This window comes from Leguminivora glycinivorella, chromosome 2 (genome assembly GCF_023078275.1).
Source record: "Leguminivora glycinivorella isolate SPB_JAAS2020 chromosome 2, LegGlyc_1.1, whole genome shotgun sequence".
Taxonomy (NCBI): Eukaryota; Metazoa; Arthropoda; class Insecta; order Lepidoptera; family Tortricidae; genus Leguminivora; species Leguminivora glycinivorella.
In genome coordinates, this window is record NC_062972.1 from 9,967,472 (window position 1) to 9,980,478 (window position 13,007).

The 13,007-nt window shown below is 35.1% G+C and overlaps 1 protein-coding gene across 5 annotated transcripts in view; it reads left to right on the plus strand.

Annotated features, from left to right (window-relative positions):
• Positions 1 to 13,007, plus strand: part of LOC125236427 (lachesin-like) — a 148,897-nt gene that overhangs the window by 113,832 nt on the left and 22,058 nt on the right. For 3 of the 5 annotated variants that reach the window (XM_048143253.1, XM_048143232.1, XM_048143240.1), the window contains exon 2: positions 5,396 to 5,455. The exons of the other annotated variants lie outside the window; for them this stretch is intronic. Coding sequence is in view for 2 of the 3 variants with exons in the window: in XM_048143232.1 (XP_047999189.1) it covers positions 5,396 to 5,455 (60 nt within the window). In the remaining variant the exon portion in view is untranslated. The remainder of the gene's footprint in view (positions 1 to 5,395; positions 5,456 to 13,007) is intronic. 5 annotated transcript variants of the gene reach the window in all.

Genomic DNA, 13,007 nt, shown 5'->3' on the forward strand with positions numbered 1-13,007 from the left:
GGTTACATGTCAGTTATCTATCTAGACGATATACTTTGCTTTGGTAGAACTTACTTAGAATGTCAGGAGAATGTAACTTTTACTAAAAATATGCTTGAAAATCTCGGGTTCATAATTAATGTTGAGAAAAGCTGTTTGGCACCAAAACAGCAATGCAAATTCTTAGGATTTATATTTGATTCAGTGAACATGACACTTAGTCTCCCAGAGAATAAGAAAGCTAAAATACTAGAACAATCAATTAAGTTTAAATCACTTACAAAATGCAAGTTACGCGACTTTGCCGCGTTTATCGGACTCCTGACATCCGCCTGCCCAGCCGTCCAATATGGATGGCTGTACACTAAACAATTTGAAAGACATAAATATCTTTGCCTTTTAGAAAACTCAAATTACGATCAAGTAATCTCGTTGCCTAGTAAATTTAAAGATGATTTTAATTGGTGGATTGACAATGTAGGGTCCAACAATCCCTTTAGATTTAACAAATTTAAATTTGAGATCTTTTCAGACGCTTCTTTAAGCGGATTTGGAGCATTTTGTAATAGTCAGGAAGTTTACGGTTTTTGGAAAGATAATGAAAAAGACATGCATATTAATAGCCTAGAATTAATAGCTGCCTTTTTAGGTTTAAAGACATTTGCAAAACACGTGTCAAATTGTGAATTGTTACTAAGGATTGATAATGTTACTGCCATTTCTTGTATTAATCGCATGGGCAGTATTCAATACCCACATTTAAATAGCATATGTCGCGACACCTGGCAATGGTGTGAAGACAGAAAAATAATATTATTTGCGTCTTATATAAATACTCATGAAAATATAGAGGCAGACCATCTTTCGCGCAAAAAATTTACTGATACAGAATGGGAGTTATGTGATGATGCTTTTCAAGTGATTGTAAATACCTACGGCTATCCTACAATAGATTTGTTCGCTAGCCGAAGCAACGCTAAGTGCCGCCGGTATGTGTCGTGGAAGAACGACCCAGACGCCTGGGCAGTAGACGCATTTACAATCACGTGGAATAATACCTTCTTCTACGCATTTCCACCTTTTTCCATCATATTAAAAACCTTACAGAAAATTATATTAGATAAAGCCGTAGGAATTTTGGTTGTGCCATATTGGCCTACTCAGCCCTGGTTTCCAATTTTGAGAAAAATTGCCACGTCGAGTTTCATACATTTTGAACCAAATCCTAACTTGTTAAAATCTCCTTTCAGATTGTCCCACAACTTGAACAAGACGCTTACATTGGTTGCCGTGAAATTGTCCGGAAATCGTTATCACAGAAATTATTGAACGATACGTCCATAGAGATTATAATGTCATCCCTTTCAGAAAATACTTACAAGCAATATGACAGTTGTTTAAAGAGTTGGTTAATTTACTCCAATAATCATTGTATAAATTATTTGAAGCCGTCTGTTACCGATGTTATAAATTTTTTAGCATTTATTTATGAAAATGGTGCTCAATATGGTACAATAAATTCGCATAAGTAAGTCTGCGATTTCTTTGTTGTTAGGTCCGGCATATCTAGAAGACGAGCGAATTAAAAGATTCATGAAAGGTGTATTTCGTCTAAGACCGACTGCCCCTAAATATGATTTAACTTGGGACCCTGGTATTGTTCTTCGTTATTTATCAAATAAAGGGCCGAATGATTCACTTGATTTAGAAAATTTATCAAAAAAGTTGTCAACATTATTGGCACTTGTAACCGCACATAGAGTGCAAACTTTGACCTTGATTAAATTAAATAATGTTAGTATTATAGATAATACAGAGGTCTTAATTAGGATACCAGATCTAATAAAAACATCCCGCTTAAATTCAACACAACCTTTATTAAAATTGCCATTTTTTGATCAAAATCCAAATATATGTCCAGCGAGATGTTTGATTTCTTACATTAACAAAACCAGGTCTCTGCGGTCAGGTGATCATGACAATTTATTCATTAGTTACAGAAGACCTCACTCGAAATTATCATCCCAGCGACTAAGCCATTGGACACACTAAAACAGAGTGGTTTAGATACCACCATATTCGGTGCACACAGCACCCGGCACGCGGCTACATCCAGAGCCAACTCGCTCGGCATAAGCTTAGATGTGATTCGAAAAACGGCGGGTTGGACTCCGTCCTCCTCCGTGTTTGCTAAATTCTATAATAGGGAAATTGCAGTCGACCACAAAAATCAATTTGCTCAAGCAGTTCTGTCTTGTACTTCACACACTAATTAAAATTGTTTAATAATGCTAAATATAAATAAGATACCTAGTTTATTTTTTCGTTTCGAAATAAAATGTTGAAATATTTTTTCTTTTTTGTATTAATATTATTTCTCTCAACATCTACAACATGTAAACAAATCGCTAAGAATGAAGCTAGGAAATATAATTAATGATCAAACGAACTTACCTGTACGTGAAGTTCGATCATAATTATATGAGTAGCTTCATTCGACGCGATTATTAATAACCCTCCCAATAAATTCCCACCCCATACAAAAAAAAAAAAAAAGCTTTTAACGAATATGAATATCGGGATACACGGTATGGATCGGGGAACTGAGGAGTGTTGCCAGTAGGGGATTTTTAAACCTCCCTACTTTAAATATCCGTGCAAGGCTGTGACGTGGAGCCCAGCTACAACATGTAAACAAATAAGACGCGGACATACAGAAAATCCTTTTCTGTCTATGCCGCTAAATTGTGGAATGAGATACCGGTGTCCGTGAGGCAATCCCAATCTGTAGCAGCACTCAAGAATAACCTTAAAAACTATGGCTTTCCGACACTTAATTTTTTTTTTTTTATCGGATTGTTTTTTTTTTTCTTTTCTCTCTTTTTCTTTTTCTTTAATTTTTATCTATTTTTTTTTTATTGTCGTCTTGCTTTGTGGTTCGAATTAATATCCATATACTTTTTGGTCTAAGTACCTATATAAATATATATTTTATGAGTATTTGTTTATTTATTATTATATTATTATATATGTATATATTGGTGTATTAATGTAATTGTATATGTATATATTTGTTACCATGTGTATACAAAATTTGCATTTAATTCTTTTAGTGGTTGTACATTTTTGAATTCGTCACTCATCGTTAATTCGCTTCTACTCATTTCCTCAAAGGTTGACTGGAAGAGATCCCATTAAGGGATAAGTCCGCCTACATTGTATATTACTGACTCTGTAACTGTGTCTCTTTTGTTTCCTTTATGTACAATAAAGCTTATACATACATACATACATATTATTGTCCATCTAATTTTATTAAGGCGCAGAGGTTTGTTGCTCTCCATAAATCGAAGTGCAACTGAATATATCCAAGTAATATATTAATTGTATGCCAATAAAATTTAACTGTTTGAAGCCAAATTGTGGTCAATTAATTGCCGACCATAGAGCACCAGAATAATTGCACCGAACTTGATGTAATGGAACGGACCCCTCATTTAACTTTCCGTCGTCATTTGTGGTAAGTTATTAATTCCCACTCGTTACTGATGACTTGGGGCATAATCGTTAATATTTATGGCGCTAAGCGGTTTTACGATCGCCACGTTTTCGAAGCGCGTTCCTAATAAAATAGCAAACGTGTCAACCTATTACATGCTAACTTAGAATTTTATTAATATCTTCAAAACCTGATAATTTTTCTGTGAATTATCAAAATGCCTACAAGATCACAATATTTACAACGATAACACGAATATGAGGCATACAATTTTAATGAAATAAACTACTATTTTATATACCTACTGCTTTAAAAAATTGATTTTTTTTTTGCAACCGACAAAACATAGTCTGTGAAATGTTTTATGTACTTTATATACGTATACACTTCGGAAGATGTATCGTCTCCTCCAGAAAGCATAGTTGCAAGTGTCAATTATTCATCCGTTCGACGATAATGGAACAATCCTGTCGCTGGCGCCGAGTGAGCCTGTCAGCGGTACCCGTAATGTTCTGATACGCGCTGCCGGCCTAGCCACACTGACAATCGTTGACGCCACGTGGCGGTCGGCACGCTGTCTGCTCTGTCGCGCCACTACAGAAAAGCGAAAGGGAGAGCATAAACGCTTGTGACGTTGGCTAGATACTCAGTACTCCCCCACGAAAACCATATCAGGTACCTAAAATAGCAGGGGATGACAGTAACAATTACCTTGTGCCTCAATAAACCTATTTTAGACATACATAGTTCACCATTAACACTTGAACACGCTTAGTGATCGACTTGTTATTTATACTTTATCGATCAACAAAAATAATAAATATTAAGTGCTCGGTGTATCTTATGTCAACATCGGTGTATTATAATAATTTGTTCCAACAACGTGTTTTTATCCTTTCAAGAAATTGAACAGAAATCAAAAATATTGACGCAAGCTATTGTAAAAATAAAATAAGCCATTCTGAAATGGTGTACTTTGCATAAAAATATACGTCATTGTATATCCGTTCTAAAGTTAGGAACTGGACAGAAATCGAATGATTGCAGACATTTTCTATGATAAATTATCAATTTATAAGCGCAGTAAATGACGTATAATAATTATGTATACCTAGTATGCCTCCGTAACACGTCGAGAATTTCTTATTTATCGTCAAACTAATTCACATGTCGATTTAGCAGACGGGAAATCATTACTGAGTAAGGATGTGGACACTCTATTTAATAATGCAAACATTGTAAAACATGGAAAAATTTACCAGTTACATTTGCCCCCCAGTCGAGATTTGCCCCGCTGTACCTTATATTGTTTTATTCTTAATCATTATCATAATTTAAAAGCATGGCTCTTTTCAATGGAGTCTACGTCGGTTTTTGTGGTCCTCGAACAAGTTCTATGTTCTTGTAAGACATTGTTCCAATCAATGTAAAATATAGTACATAAATTTATTAATAATGTAATATTTCTTGAATCAAATCCCTTCTATTAAATAATTGATTGCGTCTCAAGCAAATTGAGTATGATGGAAAGTAACAACATTTTACTTATTTACTTTAGCAACATTGAAACACCAAAGTTCATTAAAAGTAATGACAGTAGGTACCATTATAAACTTGATTACTGCACGTAGTCATAAAACAGGCTTTATGTCTGTACTGAACTTTCTAACTGTGACACATTATGGTGGTTACATTGAAACTTATAACGATAGCTTTTTTCACGCTATTATACTTCGACAAATTATCCAAATTGTAATATTTTCTTAATTGGATAATGTCCCTAAATGCTCCAACTACTTTTGAACGTGACTAACTGTATTTGGAATCTGCTAACTGACTACCAAACTGAAATTGACCCGTAATAACAGTAAATGTCCGTTATTTATCAGTGCCATTATAGTTTAATTTTAATTGCAGGTCGGGAATTACCTACCGGGCAAAATGTAGTGTCAGTAGCGCCTATAGAAGTTCCCGACGGTAAGTCCAATTTTCTGATATGTACATAATCGATATAGGGGCACATAAGAGGAATTATTTTATACTTAGATTACACAATTAGGTTTTGCTAAAAAGGTTTTTATTGATAATGAAGTTATGGGTATAATACAAAATTATAAATTGAATTACACGAAAGAGAAAACGACAAGGCCCACTGGTCGCCGAGCCGGGAATCGAACCCGGGTCTTCAGCTTACGCGGCTAACGTCTTTACCACTAGACCACCCGCCTGCCGTGGTACCCGACGAAATTTCTCAAGTGTATGTTATCTCTGATAAGGCTAGGCGCCTTATGACCAACTCTAAGGGCGAGCAATTAGTGCTTGCACCTCCTATATGAATCCTTTGCAGGATTACGATTTAGCGAGAGAGATGGTGCTGCCATCTATACATCTTATATAAATTGTAAAACAAATCAAAAAGTATTCAATAAAATAATTTGATTTGTTCCCTGGTTGTAATACAAAATTCTTATTATTTATGTATATTGTTTAAAAGCTCTTTCAATTCTGAATAATTTAGTTACCATATTTGTAATTAAACATAATTTGTTGCTAAATTCAAGTTAATATTGAAAACGTAATAATTTAAATAGGTACGAAAATACCTACACGCTAATTGAGTAGCTTTTATTAATCGTGTAGAACGCAAAAGCGGGATATTTTTTTTATCATAAAAATACATGTGAATTGAACGGAGTTTGTTGCTACTGTACCTTCACGTTTTACCAAATCTCTCTTTCTCAGTCGTTCCCTCATGGCTGAGGATCGTGACCAACAGTGATTTCTCTCCACTTGACGCGGTCTAGGGCCATATAGACTGCCATCTGCATGGAACCACAAGCTTTCTTCACGGTCTCAGCCCACCTTAGCGGTATTCCACCCCTGGAGCGTCGGCCTTCGACTTTGCCGAGCATAATGTTCCTTTGGAAAGTGTGCTGTTTAGAACGCATGATGGGTCATTCTTGAGAATTCGATTCTTGATGTCATTCCCTTGGCGTATTTTATTTAAACAAATTTCTTTATAGTTGTAATAAAATATGAAATTATATTTAATAATAAGCATATTTATCGAATAGGCATCACTTTTAATTAATTTAGTTCAAAAAGCTTAGGAAAATTATAAGTACCCTGTTTAAAATCCAAGGGAATGAGAACCAGGGGAATAAGAAAAAAATTATGTTTTTGTCGATTTTGCAGAAACTGTAATTAATATGAAGATAGCTAAATAATCAATACATGCAGTCATCCATATACAATCATTATCACTAAAGACGCTAAGCTTATTGCAAGTAATTCATTTTATATAAAAATACAGGATAATGCTAATCATAGTGAACCACAGCCAGGGAAATGATATAATTACCTTCATAGCTCAGAACTCTTACAACTTGTTATGTCCCCTCCCAGTGGTGTCGGGAGCGTTACGGACGCTTACCTATTAGGCACGGTGGGCTCAAAGCCTAGAAAAGTGTTTAAGTAGGGGTATGCACGTTGTTTAGTGAGGCACCAAGGGAATGACTGCTAAGCTCCGGACAAACCTTTCATTACAGATGCTCAAGAAAATACAGTAAACACAGGAACCATTTTTTTTTATTGAAATCATAAACTAATGCTGTAACGATTTCACTTAAAATTATAGTTGATTTCAATCCCTGACTTATTCTTTTTGTAGTAGTTTACTCAAAAAAAGACGAATGGATGCACCAGGGTAATGATGTTTCAGGTCTTTGATTTTCTTTAAAAGTTAATTCTACTAACCTTAAATAAAAATGCATTCATGCCCCAGTTAGATTATGTGGTACTATAATGATAAAAAAATAGTTTGATGATCTATTTCAGTGTCACGGGTACTTTTTAAAATGGAAAAAAATTGACAGTTTCAAGAATCACCCTGATATGCCCGAAGAACCTGAGTATTCTCTCATGACAAATAGTTGAGAGCCGCTTGGTGATATTCAGTTCTCGCAGTATTGACTCGTTTGTTATAAAAGCAGTCCATGGGATCCTGAGCATCCGTCTCCAGCACCACATCTCAAAAGCATCAATCTTTTTCCTATCTAGGGTTTTTAAGCTCCAAGTTTCAGCGCCATACATAAAGATGAAGAAGACCAATGCTTGCACCAGCCGTACCTTGGTTGCATCTTAATACCACGGTTTTTCCACAGCTTCTCTAATCGAGCCATTGCACCTTTGGACATTCCTGCACGTCGACATATCTCTTGTATATTGCCACCACCATTATAAATAAGCGACCCCAGGTAAACAAACTTATCCACTTTCTCCAAACCAACCACCAAAACAAAACCAAATCTACTTTTAACTCAAATCAGAAAGTGACAGGTACTAATTAGTACCAGTAGGTTTGATGGGTATTATCTAATATATCTTCTAAAAAACTTGTCAAATCTTGCTGATAGAGACTTGTCAAAATAATTAAATATATAATAGAATATTTGATTATTTTAACTCCCTTTTGTAAAATACATTTATTACAATCCAGCGGCGTATTTGCGTCTAATGACAACTCTAAAGTAATAGGTACTTTATTATAAATAAATTCGTGACCTAAAAGCAAATTATTATTACTTTTTGGTAAGTAAAAACAACCATTCAAGTAACAGTTATATTTCATTATTAAAAGTTTTGTATTAAATTTCATTAATCAAAACTTAGCGACAGAACTTTTGCCTTGATAAAGTACCTAAACAATGAAAAAGGCAGAAAATAAAGTTCTTTGAAAATCGATTATAAAACTGGGTTCAATCCATTCAAGATCAGATATTCAAATGTTCCAATCACAAATCCCGCTCGGCTCAACGCATTAGTGAATACGTCACCTGTGTGTTCCCACACACATTGTTATTTATTGCACGCAGATGAGAGAACAGATTTTAAGTAGGTTGGCACGCTTTACTTATCCATTAAGTCCTAACAAACAAGGGGGTCACAAACAAACAAAATAACCTTCAAAATGTAATTCCTAATTTTTTAAACTACATAATAATTTGTAATTAATTATTCATAATAATCACTTTTCATAATTTCTGTCCTCATACTATTTGATTAATATTTTTTTACTACTACCAATGTAACTCATAAGAGTCATAACTGTCATAAGACTCATGTTTTTTATTGAAAATTTTATTAGATACAAAATTTATCGCCCATACTTTTTTGTTCATGTTTTTCTAGTTTTGTTCATTTTGGGTGCCTACCAAACCTAACTACTTAATTTTTCTGGTATCAGTGCAGTTTTGTGAGCGTCAGAGTTTAAGAGTACTTAGTAGAGTTTCAGGTCAATAAAGGACTTCCGATAATAGAACATAAAAAATATGTGAGATATAGCGCACTCCAAACAATGCTACCTACTTGTGAATAAAAATATAGAGGTCTACTTATTGTCTCAATCAGAGGGTCACTTCGCTTAATAATTTTAAGCTGAATGTTTCAGACTGAGTGAGTTTTTTAGCGTGATGTTTGTGATTCGTTATTTTGGAAGTGAGAGAGTGATATCGCGACAAACCGCTATTTGTCGTTGGCGGGCCGAGCATAAATCAAGCACCCCTGCCCGTCGCGAGCGGGCTGGCGCCGGCAGACGCGCCGGCAGCGTCGCGGCCCCGTCCGCCCGTGCCCATGAGCGAAGCGTTCGCGACAAGCGTCAGCGAGAGACTTTTTTTTACATACTTTGAATAGCTACGACGGGTGCGTCCCACGAGATATAACGTTAATATATATAATTTCATGTTACTAACGTTCAGCAGCAATAATGAACGTTAGATATAACACCAACATCAATACTTTTGTAAGAAATAACGCTGAATTGCCATAATATTAGTTTCACATAACGTTTTTTAGTATAACGTTTACGTTACTTAATTTCAGTTTATATACCATACACAACGGATACCGTTCACCATGCATAACATTTCTTAATATAATATTTAAATTAGCTAATTTCAGTTTAGATACCATACACTAAGTATACCGTCCACCATAAATAACATTACTTAATATAACGATTATAATATTAGCTTAATATCAGTTTATACACCATACCGTTCTCCATATATAACATTTAACTGTTGCTAAGAAAGTAGGTTTAGGTTAGGTTAGAACTGCGACCCCCACACAAAACTGTTACTAAGCAAGTAGGTTTAGGTTAGTTTAGAACTGCGACCCCCAAACAAAACTGTTGCTAAGAAAGTAGGTTTAGGTTAGGTTAGAACTGCGACCCCCATACAAAACTGTTGCTAAGAGAGTAGGTTTAGGTTAGGTTAGAACTGCGACCCCACACAAAACTGTTGCTAAGAAAGTAGGTTTAGGTTAGGTTAGAACTGCGAACCCACACAAAACTGTTGCTAAGAAAGTAGGTTTAGGTTAGGTTAGAACTGCGACCCCACACAAAACTGTTGCTAAGAAAGTAGGTTTAGGTTAGGTTAGAACTGCGACCCCCATACAAAACTGTTGCTAAGAAAGTAGGTTTAGGTTAGGTTAGAACTGCAACCCCCATACAAAACTGTTGCTAAGAGAGTAGGTTTAGGTTAGGTTAGAACTGCGACCCCCACACAAAACTGTTGCTAAGAAAGTAGGTTTAGGTTAGGTTAGAACTGCGACCCGCACACAAAACTGTTGCTAAGAAAGTGGGTTAAGTTAGGTTATTATGCATTTAAAATCTTACACACAGAATGAACATTACGCCTTTTGATGTTAGATTAATTGAAAAATATATGTTATTAATATTGGGTATCCCAAACGTTATAAACATAGATCTTAGATATTATGAACATTACACCTTTTGATGTTAGAATAATTGATTAATATATCTTATAAACATTAGGTCTCCCTAACGTTATATACGTTAATCTTTATATACACTGATATTATAGAGAATAAACATTATCCACTTCGAAATTAGATTATTTGCTATTATCGATTTTGAGCATTATAACCAGTGAACGTTATGCTGAACAAGCTTATACAAAGTGAGCGTATATTTTATAAGTAATATACGATACGTTCTTATATCTCGTATTACTTACCCGCTACGACTTGTTTTTTTTTATGAAATAGGAGGCAAACGAGCAGACAGGTCGCCTGATAGTAAGCGATCACTGCCGCCCATGGACACCCGAAACACCAGAATTAGTGTTGGAGGATTGTTGGTTTGTGCATATTTTATATACCATGAAACATATAGGTATTAGGTACTAAAGACTGGACCAATTTAGTATTCGTAGGTTAACTACTGTTGGGCATAAGTCCCGTTTTGCTTTGTGGATAAATTTTATCATTATTGATAATACAGTGAAACCTGGATAAGTGAGACTTCAAGGGACGACAAAATTTATCTCACTTAAAGAGGTATTCAGTTAGACAGGCAGAATAAAATGTTTGTCTCATGTACAGAGGGTATCACTAATAGAGGCCAGAATAGGGGGTATGCCAGTTATAGAGGTAATAAATAAGGTGTTTTGCATATGGTTATTATTAGTTGCATACTGCTTAAAGTAAAGAAGCCTTGTCTTTAAATAAAATATACGACTAACGTCATTGTGTCTTACAACTTTTACAGGTACATATTATGAAAGTATTTTTATTTGTATGTTACTTATCGAGATTTTAGTTTTAATTAAGTACCTAAAATAACCAAGAAAACCCTTAAACTCACCTGAACACAAAGGATCAATCGCGTAATTTAAAGATAGTCTAAGAATTATCAAAAATATGGCAGTAGATTTTCAATGAAGTCCAAGTTACAGAGGTCATAGATTGACTGTATCTCAGATACAGAGGTAAATTCCTATAAAATTCTTAACAAACAATTAAGTTAATATACATTTAAAATATAGTCTCAGTAACAGAGGTAAAATACTCACTCTGTCTCACTAATAGAGGGAAATGTGACTATAAAATCGAAAAGGCTAATCTCAGTTATAGAGGTCTGTTTTGTCTCACTAATAGAGGTAAATCGGTGCGAAAGTGTCGGGACCGCACCTTGGGTCCCAACTAAAGAGGTTTCTCACTTATCCAGGTCCCAGTTAACCAGGTTTCACTGTATCTTTACACAATTCGATTTGATGTACGAGTGTGTTTTGATGACTTATTTATATAGGGTTTGGATTATACAATTTTATAATCATAAGAGTTTTAAAAAGTGTGTAACAAATTTACAAGTCTATTATTCACTTCTACATAAAAGCTATTAGATAAAAGCTCAATATGAAACGATTGAGCCCAAAAAGAATAAATTAAATTGTTGGAAATTGGAAGGCCCAACAAGAATAAAAACTTTATATGTATTATGTGTATGTGTGTCTCATATATTTCACCATGATGCACGCTGTGTGAGTGCAATTATACAAAATAAATTAATTTTCTCAGTCTTGCCGCGAACGTTTTAGGTGCGGCTACGGCGGTTTGGTCTGGCGCGTTCTGTGTGATGATCGATTCAAGGGTCTATTAAACCGTTAATATAGTTAAATGACATTTAAATAGTTTTGTCTCTTTCTTTTATATGACGATGTGAAAGGGATAGAGGGAATAGAATTAGAGTCTGTCGAACTTGTATTAGGCCCCGCACGTATAAATGGCATAGTTATTTTTTAAATGTCACAAATATCAGTGACTGGAAATTAAAAAACCGGCCAAGAGCGTGTCGGGCCACGCTCAGTGTAGGGTTCCGTAGTTTTCCGTATTTTTCTCAAAAACTACTCAACCTATCAAGTTCAAAACAATTTTCCTAGAAAGTCTTTATAAAGTTCTACTTTTGTGATTTTTTTCATATTTTTTAAACATGTCGTTCAAAAGTTAGAGGGGGGACGCACTTTTTTTTCCTTTAGGAGCGATTATTTCCGAAAATATTGATATTATCAAAAAACGATCTTAGTAAACCCTTATTCATTTTTAAATACCTATCCAACAATATATCACACGTTGGGGTTGGAATGAAAAAAATATCAGCCCCACTTTACATGTAGGGGGGGTACCCTAATAAAACATTTTTTTCCATTTTTTATTTTTGCACTTTGTTGGCGTGATTGATATACATATTGGTACCAAATTTCAGCTTTCTAGTGCTAACGGTTACTGAGATTATCCGCGGACGGACGGACGGACGGACGGACGGACGGACGGACGGACGGACGGACGGACAGACAGACATGGCGAAACTATAAGGGTTCCTAGTTGACTACGGAACCCTAAAAAGAGGACTTTGCCGGCCTAGGTCTGCAATGTTTGTGTGAAATTCCATCATCGACCTCTTGTCCTAGCTGCACCTGAAACGTCATACTTCGCGGCCAATTATAAGGCACAACAACACAAATGATTTAGAAAAGTATAGTTGGCGGTATCTTTATCAATAAATACATACATACAATCACACCTGTATCCCATAAAGGGGTAGGCAGAGCACATGAACTACTCAAGTTTCAGTGCCACTCTTGGCAAAAAGGGGTTGAAAGAAAACGAAATTGTGACAATAAATAGAAAATCAATCAATCAATAAATATTGTGAAATCAATAAATAGTA